Source organism: Saccopteryx leptura, chromosome 3 (assembly GCF_036850995.1).
Source record: "Saccopteryx leptura isolate mSacLep1 chromosome 3, mSacLep1_pri_phased_curated, whole genome shotgun sequence".
In the NCBI taxonomy this organism is placed as follows: Eukaryota; Metazoa; Chordata; class Mammalia; order Chiroptera; family Emballonuridae; genus Saccopteryx; species Saccopteryx leptura.
Genome location: NC_089505.1, coordinates 226,915,139 through 226,934,035, shown reverse-complemented (window position 1 = coordinate 226,934,035; position 18,897 = coordinate 226,915,139). Strand labels below are relative to the sequence as shown.

Here is an 18,897-nt window from a genome sequence, read left to right as displayed (position 1 = left end):
AATTTATGGCTTTAAATGTACTCTCCTAAAATAAATCAGAAATTCAAATTACATCTGTCCCAGTAGAGCCCGAGCTCTACTTCGATCAGGCGTCCCCGATTCAACGTTACTGTGTAGTAGGACACTCCTGCTTAACAGCAGGGCTCACAGCCTCTTCGAGACTACTCTTGAGACAGCTATGAGAAATTCTACTTATTGGTACCGAGACCAATTGCCACAAGGAGAAAGACATGACTGACACACAGGTTCGTTTCAAGAATCACACAGGCAGTTTATTACGCACAAATCCTTTTGTCGTGCCTGGGTACCGCTTAATGGGGACCTCTCAGCGTGGTCGTCTTGGCTATCTTTGGTCAGAGCAGTGTGGACAACTGACTGCAGCAGGGGGACCCTTCAGCTTTAGTACCTTTTTCTGGCATAGGTCTTCTAACAGATGTCAGTCTACAGGATTATCACTTCAAGCCACTTTTTGGGAGTTCCTGGAAAGGAACCCTTTTTTATGTCAATATTACAGAGTTGTCATATCAAGCCTCTTCTTATCTGTATATAACTTCACACACACACACAATGAGCCCTGCACAAAAGGCATAGTCTGCCTATTATATCTGCAGAGGTGGATTTAACAGCAAGCACACCAGGCATGCGCCCTGGGCCCCGACTTCTGAAGGGCCCTGTAAGACCCCAACTTTACACTTATTTCTAATGACACCAAGTTTGGTTTCATATGTGCAATTTTAACATAATAGTACATAATATTTTTTATTTATTTAAAAATATGGTTACAAAAAATAAATAAATAAAAATATGGTTAACATGTATTTTTATTTTCCCTGTCTCTCTCTCTTTTTTTTTTTTTTGTATTTTTCTGAAGTTGGAAACGGGGAGGCAGTCAGACAGACTCCTGCATGCGCCCGACCGGGACCCACCCAGCATGCCCACCAGGAGGGGATGCTCCGCCCATCTGGGGCGCTGCTCTGTTGCAACCAGAGCCATTCCAGCACCTGAGGCGGAGGGCATGGAGCCATCCTCAGCGCCTGGGCCAACTTTGTTCCAATGGAGCCTCAGCTGTGGGAGGGGAAGAGAAAGATAGAGATGGAGAGGGGGAGGGGTGGAGAAGCAGATGGGCACCTCCCCTGTGTGCCCTGGCCGGGAATTGAACCGGGGACTCCTGCACGCCAGGCCGATGCTCCACCATTGAGTCAACTGGCCAGGGCCTCCCTGTCTCTTTTATTTAAGGGGCCCAATATTTTCTTCTGTGTCCGGGGCCTCAACCAACCTTAATCCACCTCTGCATATCTGTACATACTAGATTACTTCCCACCCAGAGAGTATATCCTTATTCACTTGCCTTAATGGCTTTTAATATTATATCCTAACTTATTTCTATATATCATCTATATTTTTCTATAATTCTATACATTTAATTACTATAACACTATATTACTCTATCAACATCTGTGTTCAAAAACTGCAGTGACTCACTGCCATTTCAAAAAGCCTTTATGAAATGTCCCAGAATACTTTTCCAGCACATGCGGGTTTCTATGCTTAAACTGGCCATTGTAGGTATGAGATCAAGACAGCAACAATAGCAGTCCAAGCTCATCACTCATATATTCCCTATAACCCAGAGAAACTGAAGGATAACCATCTTGGTAGTCCTCAAAGGAGTGATCTGGGATCCCTGGGGAGCCTCAGACCCTCTCAGAGGGTCTATAAAATCAAAAGAAACTTCATAATATTAAGGTTATTAATTGCTGTTTTCATTCATTATCTTGTAGAGTTTTCCAGATATCACAGTAAATTGAATGCACAAGCAAATTTCAAAATTCAGCTTTCTATTAAACCAAACAGTAAAGAGCTTTGCAAAAAGGTTAAACATTTCCACTCTTCTCACTAATTTTTTCTTATCTTGGAATAGTTATTTTTTATAAAAATATGTGTAATGTTGGTGGCTGAGGCCAGAAAGGTTCACATTGGATTCGGGCGGACAGTAGAGAAACTGCAGAGCCAGAAAGTGTCGGTCCATAACCGTTTAATAAAGTCTCAAAACGGCAGACAAGAACACAGGCAGGGAAAACCGCTTCTCAGGCAAACAAACAGTAAAATGGCCCCTCACAGTGGCAGCCAGGCATTTGGCAGATCCTCAATCCCTCATCTCTCTTGAGGGCAAGCACCCATAGCCTTATATAGGCCATATACACGTGGCGCAGCCACGCACTTGTGTACTAATCAGGCAAAGTGCTTGCTGCTGGTAACCCCTTAAGCAAGCCTAACAGAGCTGCCCCACGATATATTAACGTAATAGGTTTATTCTTGTTTTAAAATAATGTGTGATAGGCAGAATAATTATCCCCAAATATGTACACTCTCTCCTAATCCCTGGAACCTGAGGATATATTGCTTTAAATGACAAAAATGAACAAAACAAGGAAAGAAAACCTTTGCAAGTGTGATTAAGAATCTTGAGATGGGCCCTGGCCGGTTGGCTCAGCGGTAGAGCGTCGGACTGGCGTGCGGGGGACCCGGGTTCGATTCCCGGCCAGGGCACATAGGAGAAGTGCCCGTTTGCTTCTCCACCCCGCCCCCCTCCTTCCTCTCTGTCTCTCTCTTCCCCTCCCGCAGCCAAGGCTCCATTGGAGCAAAGATGGCCCGGGTGCTGGGGATGGCTCCTTGGCCTCTGCCCCAGGCGCTAGAGTGGCTCTGGTCGCGGCAGAGCGACGCCCCAGAGGGGCAGAGCATCGCCCCCTGGTGGGCAGAGCGTCGCCCCTGGTGGGCGTGCCGGGTGGATCCCGGTCGGGCGCATGTGGGAGTCTGTCTGACTGTCTCTCCCCATTTCCAGCTTCGGAAAAATACAAAAAAAAAAAAAAAAAAAAAAAAAAAGAATCTTGAGATGGGGTATCTACCCTGGATTATCTATGTTGGTCCAATGTAATCACACAGATCCTGATGAGTGAAAGAGAGGGGCAGGAGGGTCACTCAGAAAAGGAGATATAATAATGGATACAGAAGTCAGAGTGGTACAATTATGGTCTTTGAAGATGGAAGGAGGCCACAAGCCAAGGAACACAGCCTCTGGAAGTATACTGCTCACAAAAATTAGGGATATTTCAAAATGAATGTGAAGCAATAAAAAAAAAAATAGAAGCATTTCAGCCCTGGCTGGTTGGCTCAGTGGTAGAGCGTCGGCTTGGCGTGCAGGAGTCCCAGGTACGATTCCCGGCCAGGGCACACAGGAGAAGCGCCCATCTGCTTCTCCACCCGTCCCCCTCTCCTTCCTCTCTGTCTCTCTCTTCCCCTCCCGCAGCCAAGGCTCCATTGGAGCAAAGTTGGCCTGGGCGCTGAGGATGGCTCTATGGCCTCCACCTCAAGCGCTAGAATGGCTCTGGTTGCAACAGAGCGATGCCCCAGATGGGCAGAACATCGCCCCCTGGTGGGCATGCCGGGTGGATCCTGGTCGGGCGCATGCGGGAGTCTGACTGCCTCTCCATTTCCAACTTCAGAAAAATATCAAAAAAAAATAGAAGCAATTCATTTTTTTTTTTTTTTTTTTGGTATTTTTCTGAAGCTGGAAACGGGGAGAGACAGACCGACTCCCGCATGCGCCCGACCGGGATCCACCTGGCACGCCCACCAGGGGGTGACGCTCTGCCCACCAGGGGGCGATGCTCTGCCCCTCCGGGGGAGGGGGGTGTCGCTCTGTTGCGACCAGAGCCACTCTAGCGCCTGGGGCAGAGGCCAAGGAGCCATCCCCAGCGCCCGGGCCATCTTTGCTCCAATGGAGCCTCGCTGCAGGAGGGGAAGAGAGAGACAGAGAGGAAGGAGAGGGGAAGGGGTGGAGAAGCAGATGGGCGCTTCTCCTGTGTGCCCTGGCTGGGAATCGCACCTGGGACTTATGCACACCAGGCCAATGCTCTACCACTGTCATTATTTTTTATTAAACAAGACAATGACAAGTCAAAGAAAGTTGTTCAATTACACAAATGAGATGCAAAACCAACTTTTATTTCATTGGTGAAAATGCACCATACAAAAGGCTGAAAGTACTGTACTGGAGTATCTGCCCATTCCCTGATCCTCTAATTTTTGTGAGCAGTGTGCTTGTTTTACAGTGGTGAAGGACAGCCTGGTATATATAAGACATTCATTGAAGATTGACTTGATTGTTAACCAAACCATGTGGTGGTGGCACAGTGGATAGAGCGTCGGACTGGGATGTGGAGGACCCAGGTTCGAAACCCTGAGATCGCAGTCTTGAGCACGGGCTCACTGGTTTGAGCAAGGTTCACCAGCTTGAGCCCAAGGTCGCTGGCTTGAGCAAGGGGTCACTCGCTCTGCTGGAGTTCCCCAGTCAAGGTACATATGAAAAAGCAATCAATGAACAACTAAGGTGCCACAAAGAAGAACTGATACTTCTCATCTCTCTCCATTCCTGTCTGTCCCTGTCTATCCTTCTCTTTGTCTCTTCCTCTCTCTGTCTCTGTCTCTCTCTCTCTCTCTCTCACACACACACACACACACACACACACACACACACACACACACACACACACACACACACACACACACACACACACGATTGACTTTACCATTTAATTTTCCCCCCTTCTTTGATGCACCTTTGCCCTGAACCTTTTAGACCCAATGCGATTGCCGTAGCGCGAACTGGCAAGATGGCGGCCCCGGCTATTACTGGTGTGATGCGAGTAGCGTTGGGTCAGTGGGCAAGTAATGCGCTCTGTTTTCGCCCTCACAGAAGTTGGGACTGACACAGGATGGGAAGGGGTGGGTATTTAGCCGGGGGTTAACATAAAAGAGCTGGGGGTGGGGATGGGGTCGTAGTTATTTGAGGCCCAGTGTTGTTCCTAAATTCTTGGACCCTCGCGCATCCGGTTGTCTCAAAAGTTTCTCTTCCTTTCCGTGTCCTATTCCGCCCTCCTTGGTAAATAAACCAGGACACGGGCGAAGTGGGGCAAGGGGCTGGGACTCACCACTCTCGACCTTTTGACTTTGAAAAAAGGTATTTAATTTCTCGGAACTTAAGATTCTGCAGCTGTAAAATGGAGATACCATCTACCCGAGGACTAAATGAGCTGCCGCACTCTAAGCGCCTTGCCCGGCCCGGCCGGTAGTAATTTTGTCTGTGAGATTCACACAAGTACAAGGAATGTGGCTGTTTTGTTCACCCAGCCCCTAGCACAGGGGCAGTGTAAAGGATTTCTTGACTGAGAGAGATGACAGGACTAAAGGTAACTTAATTTAGCCTAAGGATTTTTGCAAAAAGATCATTTAAATATGATTACAGTAAATTATTTTATAAAATAAATTAGATAAAATTCTCTGGAAGAAATAGAAAAAGCTACGATGTAAAATTTTCAATTTACAGAAGAGCTTGTTTACATGGGGTATTGTGTGTGTGTGTGTGTGTGTGTGTGAGAGAGAGAGAGAGAGAGAGAGAGAGACAGACGGACAAGAAGGGAGAGATGAGAAGCATTAGTTCTTCGTTGCAGCTCTTTGTTGTGGCTTCTTAGTTGTTCATTGATTGCTTTCTCATATGTGCCTTGATGGGGGTGGGGGGAACTACAGCAGAGCGAGTGACCCCTTGCTCATGCCAGTGACCTTGGCTTCAAGCCAGCGATCTTTGCACTGAAGCCAGTGATTCCGTGCTCAAGCTGGTGAGCCTGGCTCAAGCAGAATGAAGCCGCGCTCAAACCGGCGACCTTGGGGTTTTGAACTTGGATCCTTCGTGTCCCAGTCCGAGGCTCTACCCATTGTGCCACCTCTATTAACTGCACCACCACCTGGTCAGGCTACATGGGGTATTTTTTTATTGTATGATTTTAGAGAAAGGAGGAAGGGAAGGAGAGAGAGAGAAAGAGAAACAGATTTGTTGTTCCACTTACTTATGTATTTATTGGTTGATTGTTTTATGTGCTCTGACCAGGGATCTAACTGCACCCTTGGCTTATGGGGATGATGATCTCACTAGCTGAGCTACCCAGCCAGGGCCTATGTAGAGTATTTTTATTATTTATTTATTTATTTATTTACAGAGACAGAGAGAGTCAGAGAGAGGGATAGACAGGGACAGACAGGAACGGAGAGAGATGAGAAACATCAATCATTAGTTTTTCATTGAGCGTTGCAACACGTTAGTTTTTCATTGATTGCCTTCTCATATGTGCCTTGACCGCGGGCCTTCAGCAGACTAACTCTTTGCTCAAGCCAGTGACCTTGGGTTCAAGCTGGTGAGCTTTTGCTCAAACCAGATGAGCCCGCACTCAAGCCAGTGACCTGGGGGTTTCGAACCTGGGTCCTCTGCATCCCAGTCCGATGCTCTATCCACTGCACCACTGCCTGGTCAGGCCCTATTGAGTTGTCTTACTGATTTCTAGTTCTTTGTATATTCTGGATATGTGGACTTTCTCATTTAATATGTTTCCATATTTCTCATTTAATATGTCTCCCACTTTGGCTTGCTATTTTAGTTTATTAAAAGAAGCTTTTGATGAAATGAAGTTCTTATTGTTATTGAATTTATTGTCCTTGTGTTTTTTTTTAAATATTTTTATTTTATTTTATTTATTCATTTTAGAAAGGAGAGAGAGATGGAGAGAGAAGGGGGGGAGGAGCAGGAAGCATCAACTCCCATATGTGCCTTGACCAGGCAAGCCCAGGGTTTTGAACCAGCGACCTCAGCATTTCCAGGTTGATGCTTTATCTACTGTGCCACCACAGGTCAGGCCTGTCCTTGTGTTTTTTAAGTAGATAATGTAGGTGGCTATCAACTCACTATAATATGTAGATTCTACTGAAAACATTAAAAGTGATGTGACAGTGCCCTGGCCAGATGGCTCCTTTGATTATAGCATTAGTCTGAAGCAGAGAGGTTGCTGGTTCGATCCCGGGTCAGGGCACATAGAGGAACAGATAGAGATGTTCCTGTCTCTCTCCTTTCCTCTATGACTAAAATCAATTAAAAAAAAAAGTGATGTGACAGCTTATTTTTAAGTCAATATTTTATATATACTAGAAATTACCTATCCTTTTTGACAATTTAAACTATTTAGAATATTAGATACTATGTAAAATTTTATGAAAGGGGGTACATAATTTTTCAGAATTTCTTTAGAAGGTATGGGGTCAAAAAAGCTTGAAGATCACTACTTTAGACAATATCACACTCACTTCCCTGTTCCCTCCCCCATTCCGTTGATTCCTGCTACATGGGGCTATTTTTAATTCCCCAAAACTACACCATTTTTACCTCTTCACCAGTGCTTTTCCTGTTCCTTCTGCCTTTTTGTTTTTTTTTGTGAAAGAGAGAGGGACATATAGGGACAGACAGACTGGAAGGGAGAGAGATGAGAAGCATTAATTTGTTACGGAACCTTAGTTCAGTGATTGCTTTCTCATATGTGTTTTGATGGGGCGGCTCCAGCAGAGCGAGTGACCCCTTGCTCAAGCCAGTGATCTTGGTTTCAAGCCAGTGAACTTTGGGCTCAAGCCAGTGACCCCACACTCAAGCTGGTGAGCCCATGTTCAGGAAGGCAACCTCGGGGTCTCGAACCTGGGTCCTCTGCATCCCAGTCAGACACTCTATCCACTGCGCCACCTGCCTTCCTGCCTTCTTTTACTACTTTAAAACTCTAGTTTTGTGTCACCTCCTTTGTAAAGAGTCTGTGTTCTCCATACAAGAGTGTGTTTAGAGAAAGCTGGTCTGTGTTCAAATGCCCGAACAGGAAGAAGACTGAAGGCACAGTTAACTGTACTCGATTTGTGTGCTGCCCTTTTGTCAAACACAATCTGAGTTTGACTCTGGTTTTTTTTTTAATTTTTATTTTTTTATTTTATTTATTTATTTTTTACAGAGACAGAGAGTGAGTCAGAGAGAGGGATAGACAGGGACAGACAGACAGGAATGGAGAGAGATGAAAAGCATCAATCATTAGTTTTTCATTGCGCGTTGCAACACCTTAGTTGTTCATTGATTGCTTTCTCATATGTGCCTTGTCTGTGGGCCTTCAGCAGACTGAGTAACCCCTTGCTGGAGCCAGCGACCTTGGGTTCAAGCTGGTGGGCTCCTGCTCAAACCAGATGAGCCTACGCTCAAACCAGATGAGCCCGCGCTCAAGCTGGCGACCTCAGGGTCTCGAACCTGGGTCCTCTGCATCCCAGTCCAATGCTCTATCCACTGCGCCACTGCCTGGTCAGGCTCTGTTTGGTTTTTACAAGCTAAATTACACAGTTGGTTCATGAGAGGGTATGATGGACAAAGCCCCTCAATCATTTTCCCAGGGTCTGCTCTCAGGCCAGGTTCTCCTTCTTCCTGTTGCTCCAGTAGCTCTCTTTTAATCTCTGTGCCCACCCCTAATTTCATTTGTTACTCCAGTAGTCCTCTTTTAACCTCTGTGCCCTTCCCTAATTTCATTTGTTACTCCAGTAGTCCTCTTTTTTTTTTTTTTCTACAGAGACACAGAGAGAGTCAGAGAGAGGGATAGATAGGGACAGACAGACAGGAACGGAGGGATGAGAAGCATCAATCATTAGTTTTTCATTGTGCATTGCAACACCTTAATTGTTCATTGATTGCCTTCTCATATGTGCCTTGACCGCGGGCCTTCAGCAGACTGGGTAACCCCTTGCTTGAGCCAGTGACCTTGGGCTCAAGCTGGTGAGCTTTTGCTCAAACCAGATGAGCCCTCGCTCAAGCTGGCGACCTCAGGGTCTGGAACCTGGGTCTTCCCCATCCCAGTCCAACGCTCTATCCACTATGCCACCGCCCGGTCAGGCCCAGTAGTCCTCTTTTAACCTCTGTGCCCATCTCTAATTCATGTTAATTTTGATTTTTTTTCCTCTTTCTGAGATCACTTTGAGTTCATATAGTCTATTTTTTCACAAATATATGTTTTTAAGCTATAGTTCCTAGCCTGTTTTTTTATGCAGATTTCATAAACATGCCTTATGCAACTTCAGGACCTTCATAATAATGGGGGGAAGGGAGTCGGTTAGGGAGCCTGGAATAGACTTTCCTTGGGAGAGCAGTAATTGACTAATTTGGAGATAATTCCCAGTCAGCTTGGGATTTATCTAACTAAAATATTGCTGCCTACATTTCTGAATTTCTGTAGGATGTAAACAAATCTTTTCACATGCTTTCCTAAAGTCAGGATACACTATCTAGACATTTTCATGATTTTCAAGGCTAGTGACTGTATCAAAAAATTAAATTAAGTTCTTTTTAAGGAACAGTTCACTTCCAGTTGACAATATATAAATATTTTATTCTGCACACTTCCTATTTATCCATTTTAACAAATTTTTTTTTCTACAGATGAGCCTGTGGTTTACCATTTATGTTCTGGTTTCTATCTTCTCACTTTCTTCAGGCTTGGTTTCCAAGAATTTCTGAGAGTTTTTTTATTGTTGTTTGTTTTTTAACTGATATATCAAGCTCTCATGACCCGTGAAAATTGGTACATTTTCTTGTCTATAATCTTGCTCTTTCACTTAATTTTTCAAAGTATACTTATATCTGTGAATATTTTCAGTTCTTTGAGATATAATTTATTGTACCTGGAGCTTGAACACCTGCACTAAGTAGAGAATCTGACTTACAAGGGCCTGGTGTAAGGGCTTTCCAATCAGTCTCCTGAATCTTGATTTCAGCTAACTCAATATTGATGCTATTTTTTTTCCAGTTTGAAAACTTGTCTTTGATGGAGAACACAAAAAAAGCAAAATAAGTGTTTTAAGTGTTCCATTTTCCTTCTGCCACCTGTTAACATTACACCGTCTTTGTTAAGCATTCCTCAGCTCTTCATTATCTTCTGTTAACATTTATTAAATGTTTTCCCTATGTCTTTATTCTTTTTTTTGAAAGAGAGAGAGGGACAGATAGGGACAGACAGGAAGAGAGAGAGAGATGAGAAGCATCAATTCTTTGTTGTGGCTCCTTAGTTGTTCATTGATTGCTTTCTCATATGTGCCTTGACTGGGGGGGGGGGCTATAGCAAGGAAAGTGCAAGCCAGCGACCTTGGGCTTCAAGCCACTGACCTTGGGCTCAAGCCAGCAACCATCGGGTCATGTCACTGATCCCACGTTCAAGCCAGAGACCCCACGCTCAAGCCAGCAACCTCAGGGTTTCAAACCTGGGTCCTCTGCATTCCAGTTCAACGTTCTATTCACTGTGCCATGCGCTCTTCCTAACACTTCATGTTTTATCTAATTTAATTTTCTCTACACCACCCCCTGTGATAAAATTTAATTTAAATTTAAGTAAACTGGACACAGAGAGTATAACTTACCCATGGCCACACAGCTATGTATGTAATAGAGCTAGTAGTAGTAGAGTATTTCCTGCCCTGAGCCTATGCTATTGCCATTCTACTAGTTGCCAGCCTCCTGCTGCACCTGTTTGTGGGAGCGTTCATCACCTATGTGATGCTAAAGAACCAGAAGGTGACCAAAAAGGGCTCAGTGAGGGCCCTCAGGGATGAGGCTATTGACCCCTCTCTGTCTCCCCTCCAGGGCATAGTGGGGTGGGGGCCTATAAGACCTGGTCAGGCCCTCTCAAGCATGGCTGCCTTACAGATACCCTTCCTGGGGGATGGAGCTGCTCAGGACTCACCCTGACTGACCAGAACCCCAACTCTTCCCCTGCTCCCTCTTCCAGAGCCAGGAGAAAGTACCTGGAGGTCTCCCTCTCTTACTTTTGGCTCAGGTCCTGAAAGATGCTGGTCCTCCATTCCTCACCTTCAAACCCCATGTCACTCTTACTTCTGGGTTCTACCCTCCTGCCTCTGTTTCCCCTCCTGTCACATGCTGATGATGGAATTGGCAGGTTCTGAGACATCACGTGGCCTGTCCCACATGTCTTTTTCCTCCACGAAGGCAGCTCTCCTGCGTCTGAGATATCCTAGGACCTCACAGGACTTCTGGACCTGGAAAGTCTAGGGGGAGGACCAACCGGCCTTGGGACCATCACAAGACCCCAGGGTTCATTAAAATGGTCACCCTGGGCCCCCAGACCTGCTTCTCATAGAGGCCTAGCCCCTCAGTCCTAGCACTGGCCTGTTGGGGAGAGTTGAACAGTAAACATTGATGGTGTGTTAAAAATAAATTACCTGATTTGTGTGTACAGTTTGATGAGTTTTAGTAAGTTTAGGGAGTTGTGCAAGCATCACCACAATCCAATTCTAGGACATTGCCATCCTGTGGAGCTTTGTTAGCATGTACATTCTTGAGTCCCTAGAACATTAGACTCAGTCAGAATCAATGAGTGGAGTTAGTATCCATGCGTGATTGTGCTTTACACATGTGGACTCTTAGTCTGGCCGTCTTGTGAGGGATAAAGAGGTCTGTGTTCATCCACACATCTAGGCCTTCATAACCTGCCTTCCTACCACTTCTTCCCACTACTCCCTGGCGATTCCGATACAGTCTGGCAAGCAGTGCTCGGCCTCTGTGGCAGGTCCAGTCTCCACTCCAGACATGCATTTGTTTCAGCCTCCTTGTATGGGCATATGTTTTTTCACCCCACCCAGACTGTGTACCTCCTCCTCCCATGGCCTGTCCATTTTCTAGACAAGAGTTCACGTACCTGGCCCTGGCCGGTTGGCTCAGCGGTAGAACGTCGGCCTGGTGTGCGGGGGACCCGGGTTCGATTCCTGGCCAGGGCACATAGGAGAAGCGCCCATTTGCTTCTCCACCCCCACCCCCTCCTTCCTCTCTGTCTCTCTCTTCTCCTCCTGCAGCCGAGGCTCCATTGGAGCAAAGATGGCCTGGGCACTGGGGATGGCTCTGTGGCCTCTGCCCCAGGCGCTAGAGTGGCTCTGGTCGCAGCAGAGCGATGCCCTAGATGGGCAGAGCATCGCCCCCTGGTGGGCAGAGCGTCGCCCCTGGTGGGTGCGCCGGGTGGATCCCGGTCGGGCGCATGCAGGAGTCTGTCTGACTGTCTCTCCCCGTTTCCAGCTTCAGAAAAATAAAAAAAAAATAAAAAAAAAATAAAAAAAAGAGTTCACGTACCTCTTCTGTTTTGTTTATATAGCCTTCTCTCGCCACTCTAGTGTCTCCAGGGAGTTGTCAAGCTTCCGTGCCTCTGCCATTGCACTGTGTGCAGGAGATCTATCATCAGAGCATAAGATCTGGCCGGTGGGAAGGAATGTTACATACAGTATATTTTGTTCCATACTGTTGAACATTGAACTAGAATGCATCAGACTGGATGGTGGTGATGGTTTCACAACTCTAAATTTACTAAGAAGCATTGAGTTGTGCACAAATGGGTAATTTTGTGATATGTAAGTTACCGCTCAGTAAAGTTGGTAAAAAGCTCCACAGGTGAGTCTGATCTTCAGGACACATTAATAATGTATAACCCTTAATTGCTTTTAAAATTTTTCAGTTACTTAATTTTAAATATCTGGATGCATATTTTAGAGTACTATGTTAAGCATATATGTTTCTTTATCTTTACAGGAATCTTACGGCCCCTGAATATTTTGACATCTTCAGTCTATCGAAACTGTGCCAAGAGTGGCTGTCTTAGTTCTATACTGTCCACCCGACGTTTTTGCTATAGTCAGACTTCAGTTGTTTCCTCTGCTCCCAGACTTATTATGTCCGTCAGAAACCTGACATGTGGGCATTCTACAACAATCCTCAACAGGTATAGTAATATTTCAGTAGGCATGATGGCTTGGAAAAAAATTCTAAAATATTCATGCCTGCAAAGACGTGAAGTAGAAGTAGATGGTACTTTGTGTACCTACAGTTTATTATATAGACTTTGCCTGATGGAGTGGGAGAATATGTATGCCTGTGTGCCAGCAGCAAGGACTGTCAACAGCACACTTCCGACGGCCTAGAAGTGTTGTCCTGGATGGAAGCTGTCGGCCAAAGTGGAGGGGGAACAAGATGCTCAGCTCACGGGGGGGTGGGGGCTGCATGTCCTGTTCATTCAGTCAGCTGATATTTAGTTAAGCGCACCTGGGTGCTGAGCACTGTACTTGGCAGAAAGGATACAAAAATAAACAAGTTGAAGTCCTTAGGAGGTGATAATCTAGTGGGCGGTGGATTAAAAATTAGATGATTTAAATATCTTAACTCTCTCATGGGGGAGGATTTCAGACTGGCCAGCAAGCTGGCGATAGTTGCTGTTCTTATTTATGCAGTGTCCTGGGTCATTTGAAGTCACAATGTATATTAAAAGTCAGCTGTGTCCCATTGAAGCTGCTTTACTCGTTTCTAAGTATGGAAATGCATTTTATCCTTTAACCACTCTTATTGCTGAGTTAAAATTTTAAAAATATATTTTAGAGTGGCCCCCTTGCTTCCAAATGTCCTGAAGCTACCAGTCAGAACTGTCACATACTTCAGTTCGCGAAAAGGCAAGAGAAAGACCGTGAAAGCTGTCATCTACAGGTTTCTTCGGCTTCATTCTGGCCTCTGGCTAAGGAGGAAGGTGAGTCTTCACTCTGTACCTGATTGAAAAGAAGTATGAGCACTTGAAAACGAAGCAGAATGCAGCCTGCTACTGACACCTTCCTCCCGTCATAGCAGTAGCTTTCACAGTGCTCTGTGGTGCGTAAGCACTGGCTTGACAGGCATCACGCCCTGTAGGTGGGTCCGTGTGAAGAAAATGTGTTTAAACATTCAGGAAAGAGTATTCACAATGGTGAGTCTTCAGTGTAGGACAGGTTCGTCTCAGGTCTCTTACATGTCTGGCTTATTTAGTGATTACCAGAAGCCCTGTGAAACCCCAATGTGTAATAACTTGTGTGGAGGCTCACGTCACTCAGATTTGGGGACTGAATTGCTTTTTAGCCTATCTTGTAGTGGATTCTCCAGGAAGCTTTTTTTTTCTTTTTTAGATTTTATTTATTGATTTTCAAGAGAGGAAGGTGGGGGGAGGGGTGAAAACATCAATTCTTTTTATTTATTTATTTATTTTACTGATTTTAGCCAGAGAAGGGGGTTAGGGGAGAGAAAGACAGAGATAGGGAGAGGAATATCAATCTGTTCCTAGTATGTGCCCTGACCAGGGATTGAACTGGCAACCTCTGTGCTTTAGGCTGATACTCTAACCAATGGAGCTGTGCGGCCAGGTCTGAGAGCATCAATTCATAGTTGCTTCTCATCTGTACCTTGACTGGGCAAGCCCGAGGTCCTGAGCTGGCAACCTCAGTATTCCAGGCTCTATCCACTGCGCCACGACATGTCAGGCCGGGTCAGGTCCGTTACTCTATAGCAGAACATTAACTCCACATTCACTTTTTTTTTAATTTTAATTGATTTGAGAGAGAGAGAGAAACATTGATTTGTTGTTCCGCTTATTTATGCATTCATTGGTTGATTCTCACATGTCCCCTGACCAGGGATCAAACTTTTAACCTTGGCATATTGGGATGACGCCCTAACCAACCTAGCTTCCTGACCAGGGCCACCTTTTTTTCTTTTTTTTCTTTTTAATAAAGTTTTTTCTCTGTTGGTGAGTGTAATTGGGACCATATCAGACAGAACTCTCACATGTACTCTGGCCATAGAGCACAGCCTCTAAGGGGACTCTGACAGATTATTACTGCCCTGTCCTCTCCCACAGAGGGTTGTGAGCTTGCCTGTGGTCCTTTTCATTCATATCCTTACTAATGGAAACAGAGTAGTTGATAATTAGAAAGCACTAAAAGTCCAAACTTTTGTAAAAACCACTTTTGAGTTTTGATAACTATTCAAATCCTAATTCCCTTTTACTACTTGGAAGTTAACCAATGATTCTTCAGAGATCAAAAGTTGTTTCCCTGTAAAAATGAAATAGACAATTGGTCGGACTTTGATTGTGTGAAAGGGTTATCCCCTGTCATAAGCATTTCTAATGTGTACGTGAATAGGTTGGTTGAAACCCTCCACTCATTTCTCTGCTGGAACAACTCTGGGGTATTCCTACTCTAGTCACTAGAGCTCATGTACCCCATTAGTAGGTGAACTAATTAGTTGAGCTAATAATTCTGAATTTGGGGAGTTTTGGACCATTGGAAACATTTACACTCCCTTTTATCATACCAATTATTTGCAGGTCCTTATCTGACCCCAGATAAAATGTTTCCTTTGCCTTCCTTCCCATGTCCTGTTTATGGGCCCTGAAGCCCTCATGTTGTTGTAAAGGACCTGACCAAATTCTCCAGTAGTAGTACTACCTAGTCCCCATTCAGGCCCCCAAAAGTATTGCATATGCAGAATGGTCTGTTTCAGTAAAATCTAATTTCAAGAGGAAAACAAAAAATCAGGGCAGGTTAATTGACACTAATATATAAAAACAAAGTTTTTTCTGTGGGACAGTTTCACCCAACTGTCCCAATTTTTGTTTATTCTCTCCTTCCATTTCTGAACCTGGAGATTGTCTAAAATGTTTTCAGGCATTTTCACATTGCTACATTTCACAGGATAATTTTCAAAGGATACTGGTGGTGATGGCCAGGACAGCAAATAGCTGTCTGTAAGTCAGAGAGCCATAGGGACCCAGTTTGGCTTGCAAACTAGAAAATTATTACACAAATATAGGGATTTTGATTTAAACCTTTCAGTTTTAAATTGTAATCACAATAGTAAAAATCTAATCTCTGGCTTTTTAGCCCTTTGAGTAATGAGTTTTTTTCATGCTCGCTGACACCTCAGAGTGAGTTTTTTTTCAAAAAATGAAATTAGTTCTAGTTCCAGTTTTATTAACTTAAAATCATGTTTGTTTGATAACCAATTTATGGAAACAAGAAGAACATACAGTTGCCGTTTTTTAATGTTGCCTTACACATTTTTAAAATAAATTCATCGTACTCTGGATGGTCAGGAGGCACGAGGATGTACATGAACATTTGTACAACTCAAAGGATTAAAATCAGAACTCTTAAATAGTCTTTCCTTATTTCTGAGCATTACTGTAATACAGAACTTGCTGATCACAGTGATGACACTGAAGCAGGTCAGAAACCCAGTGCACCTTCTCAGCAGAGAGCTATGATTTTGTTCAGCTGGTGTGGTACCCTAAAGAGTGCCTGGCTTAAAAGGACCCTTACTTAAAAGTACTCTTACAAATAGCATGGGTTCTATCTCACCTCCCCGGTTGTTTACTATGTGGTTTTAGTCAGATATCAACTTGAGTGGCACCTGCAGTCTCTTCTAGTTTAAACAGGCTATGATAATATTATAGTTTTTATATTCAATCTAATTTTTTCTTCCTTCAAAAATTCTTCAAAATTAGTACTGCATGGGTGGTATATAAGGCAGTTCTGGTTTAACATATGGGTTAACCCTTCCATCACCACTCTTAGTAATAGTTTTACTGTATTCATTATTCCTTACAAAAGCACTTACTATAGAAATTGGGCCCTAGTGTGTGGAAAGAATAATTGAAGTAATATATTTGAGAACTGGGACTCTTGGCCCTTACAATACTTAGCTCCTTTAAATGAATATAAATGTTATAAACTTAGCCAGTACTCTATCATCCTCCAAATTAGGGAAAAAAGTAGTGTAGTAGTGCCTGAGAACTCTTTTTTTTCTTTTTGAGGGGGCGGAAGGGGGAGAGATAAGCATTAATTTGTAGTTGTGTCACTTTAGTTGTTCATTGATTGCTTCTCGTGTGTGCCTTGACTGGAGGGCTCAAGCAGAGCCAGTGGCCCCACCCTCAAGCTGGTGAGCCTGCGCTCAAGCTGGTGACCTTGGACTTTGAACCTGGGTCCTCAGTGTACCAGGTTGACATAGTATCCACTAAAATGAGAATGGTAGTATGTTGTCATTGAAGATTATTAAAGAGATAATAAGGAATTATTACAAAGTAAATTATTATCTGTCTTTACCCTGTACTTCACCAGACACAAAGATGTATTTAGCTTAATTTTCTGTGGGTTTTTCATACGTGCCTTGACCAGGGGGTTCTAGCCCATCCTGTAACCCCTTGCTCAAGCCAGCGACCCTGAGCTCCAGCCAGTGTCCTTTGTCTTCAAGCCAGCGACCTTTGGGATCCCACACTCAAGCTGGTGACCCTGTGCTCAAGCCAGCAACCTTGGGGTTTTGAACCTGAATCCTCAGTGTCCCCGGGTCAATGCTTTATTCACTGTGCTACCACCTAGTTAGGCTCTGTGGTTTTAATTAAAAAATTTTTTCAAGATATTACTGTATTTTTTGCTCCATAAGATACACCTGACCATAAGACACACCTAGGGTTTTAAGGAGGAAAATAAGAAAAAAATATTCTGAACCAAATGGTGTTAAAATATTTAATAAAATACGGTAAATTATTAATATTTCTTCTTCAAACCACACATGCTTTCTGTATCTAACCCCCACTAAGAATCACATCTTTCTGAGAAATATACCAGCTACTATGAAAGTCTGGTCTTTTTCCCATTGGGCCTATATACCATGAGTAGTAGTAAAGCTGTTTGTTGTTTCCTATATAATATAATGTTTTAAAGTACTTGTAATATTATCTAACAGGCTGGTTACAAGAAAAAATTATGGAAGAAGACAGCTGCAAGAAAAAGACGCCTGAGGGAATTTGTGTTCTGCAATAAAACCCAGAGTAAACTCTTAGATAAAATGACGACATCTTTCTGGAAGAGGAGAAACTGGTATGCTGATGATCCTTATCAGAAGTATCATGATCGAACAAACCTGAAAGTATAGATCAGAAATTTTATTGACTTTGTATGTTTGTATGTATGATGTCCTTGCAAACACGAATAAGAATAAAGCTTGATATAAGTTGTACCAGCTGATAATGGAAACATACAGTACCAGCATTAAACTTATCAGAGTTTTAAAATTTAGTGAATTAAATATTCCCAGGTTTATTCAGGGAAATAAAAGTTTAAAATTCCTGAGAACTTTTAACAAGTGGTAATGGCTTAACTAGTTCCAATTAGGCTTATTTAGTTACAAGAAATCTCAAGTTAGGAAAGACATAAAAGGACTCCAAAGTTAGTTAGTTCAAGCCGTGTGACTTCCTTTTTAAGGATACTTGCCTGGGAACTCAGGAATCACCACACCACCTACGTCTCCCACTTAGAATTAACTCTCAGACCTCAGGAAGAGCACAAATTGTATGGTGAGCCCGATTCAAGGCACTTCCCGCAGCCTCAGCAGCAGGAAATGGATCTGTAGGCTTGGGATCTGTCATACATGTGATTCGGTTCTCTTTAAATCTGCAGGCTCTATCTCTCTCTCTGCTCACCAGCCTGTCTAATCCACAGCTTTTGCTTAGTTTCTACTTTCTCATAATCACTCTAGCTTGCCCTTTGAGGTTCATTTATATGTCATGACCCTCAGCTCCTATCTCTAATTACTAAGAAACTCTTAGCTGGCCAGGTTTCATCTCAGGTCACCAGACAGCGTAAGGATTGGCTGTTCCTTAGGGCAGGAGCCCACCCTGACTCTGGGTTGTGTTGGCAGGTTCGTCTGGGAAGCTTCACTTAGAGGTGAGCATGGGGCAACAGTGCACATCTAGTGTACTAGGTTCACTCTGTCCCTCACAGTTCTCAGTTTATTGGAACAGGATATTTTATAGAGAGAAGAGTAGATGAAATAGTATATCAGTGTGCCCATTCATGACACAGGAGTGGCTATACAAATGACAATCAAAACTTTACCCAGGTGTTGAAAGAAACTGTATTTTTAAAAAGTTAGTTTATCCACTTGAGCTTTCTTATTTTTAATTGTGAGGATAAATTTTTTCAAAGATAACTGTAGAAAGTATAGGAGAAGAAGTCATCCCAATCATTTTAGAAATGAAACAAGACTTAAGCATTCATTGGAAGTGGGTCAGGTAAGAGAACTCAGGAAAAGCTAGTCCAGAACAGGGTCTCAACTCCTGACACAATCATCTGGAAAGCATTTTCAAACAG

The 18,897-nt window shown here is 43.8% G+C and overlaps 1 protein-coding gene across 3 annotated transcripts; it reads left to right on the top strand.

Annotated features, from left to right (window-relative positions):
• The first annotated feature begins 4,652 nt into the window (after window positions 1-4,652).
• Window positions 4,653-17,764, top strand: MRPL35 (mitochondrial ribosomal protein L35). Of its 3 annotated transcripts, none has more exons than XM_066377776.1 (4): window positions 4,653-4,716; window positions 12,482-12,671; window positions 13,322-13,466; window positions 17,492-17,764. In XM_066377776.1, the coding sequence occupies exons 1-4, from the start codon at window positions 4,674-4,676 to the stop codon at window positions 17,678-17,680; spliced, it is 567 nt and encodes a 188-aa protein (XP_066233873.1). In that variant the 5' UTR covers window positions 4,653-4,673; the 3' UTR covers window positions 17,681-17,764. The 3 variants fall into 3 exon arrangements, with proteins under 3 accessions (XP_066233873.1, XP_066233874.1, XP_066233872.1); XM_066377777.1 differs by having other exon boundaries at window positions 4,662-4,785; XM_066377775.1 differs by having other exon boundaries at window positions 4,666-4,728.
• Window positions 17,765-18,897: the final 1,133 nt, after the last annotated feature.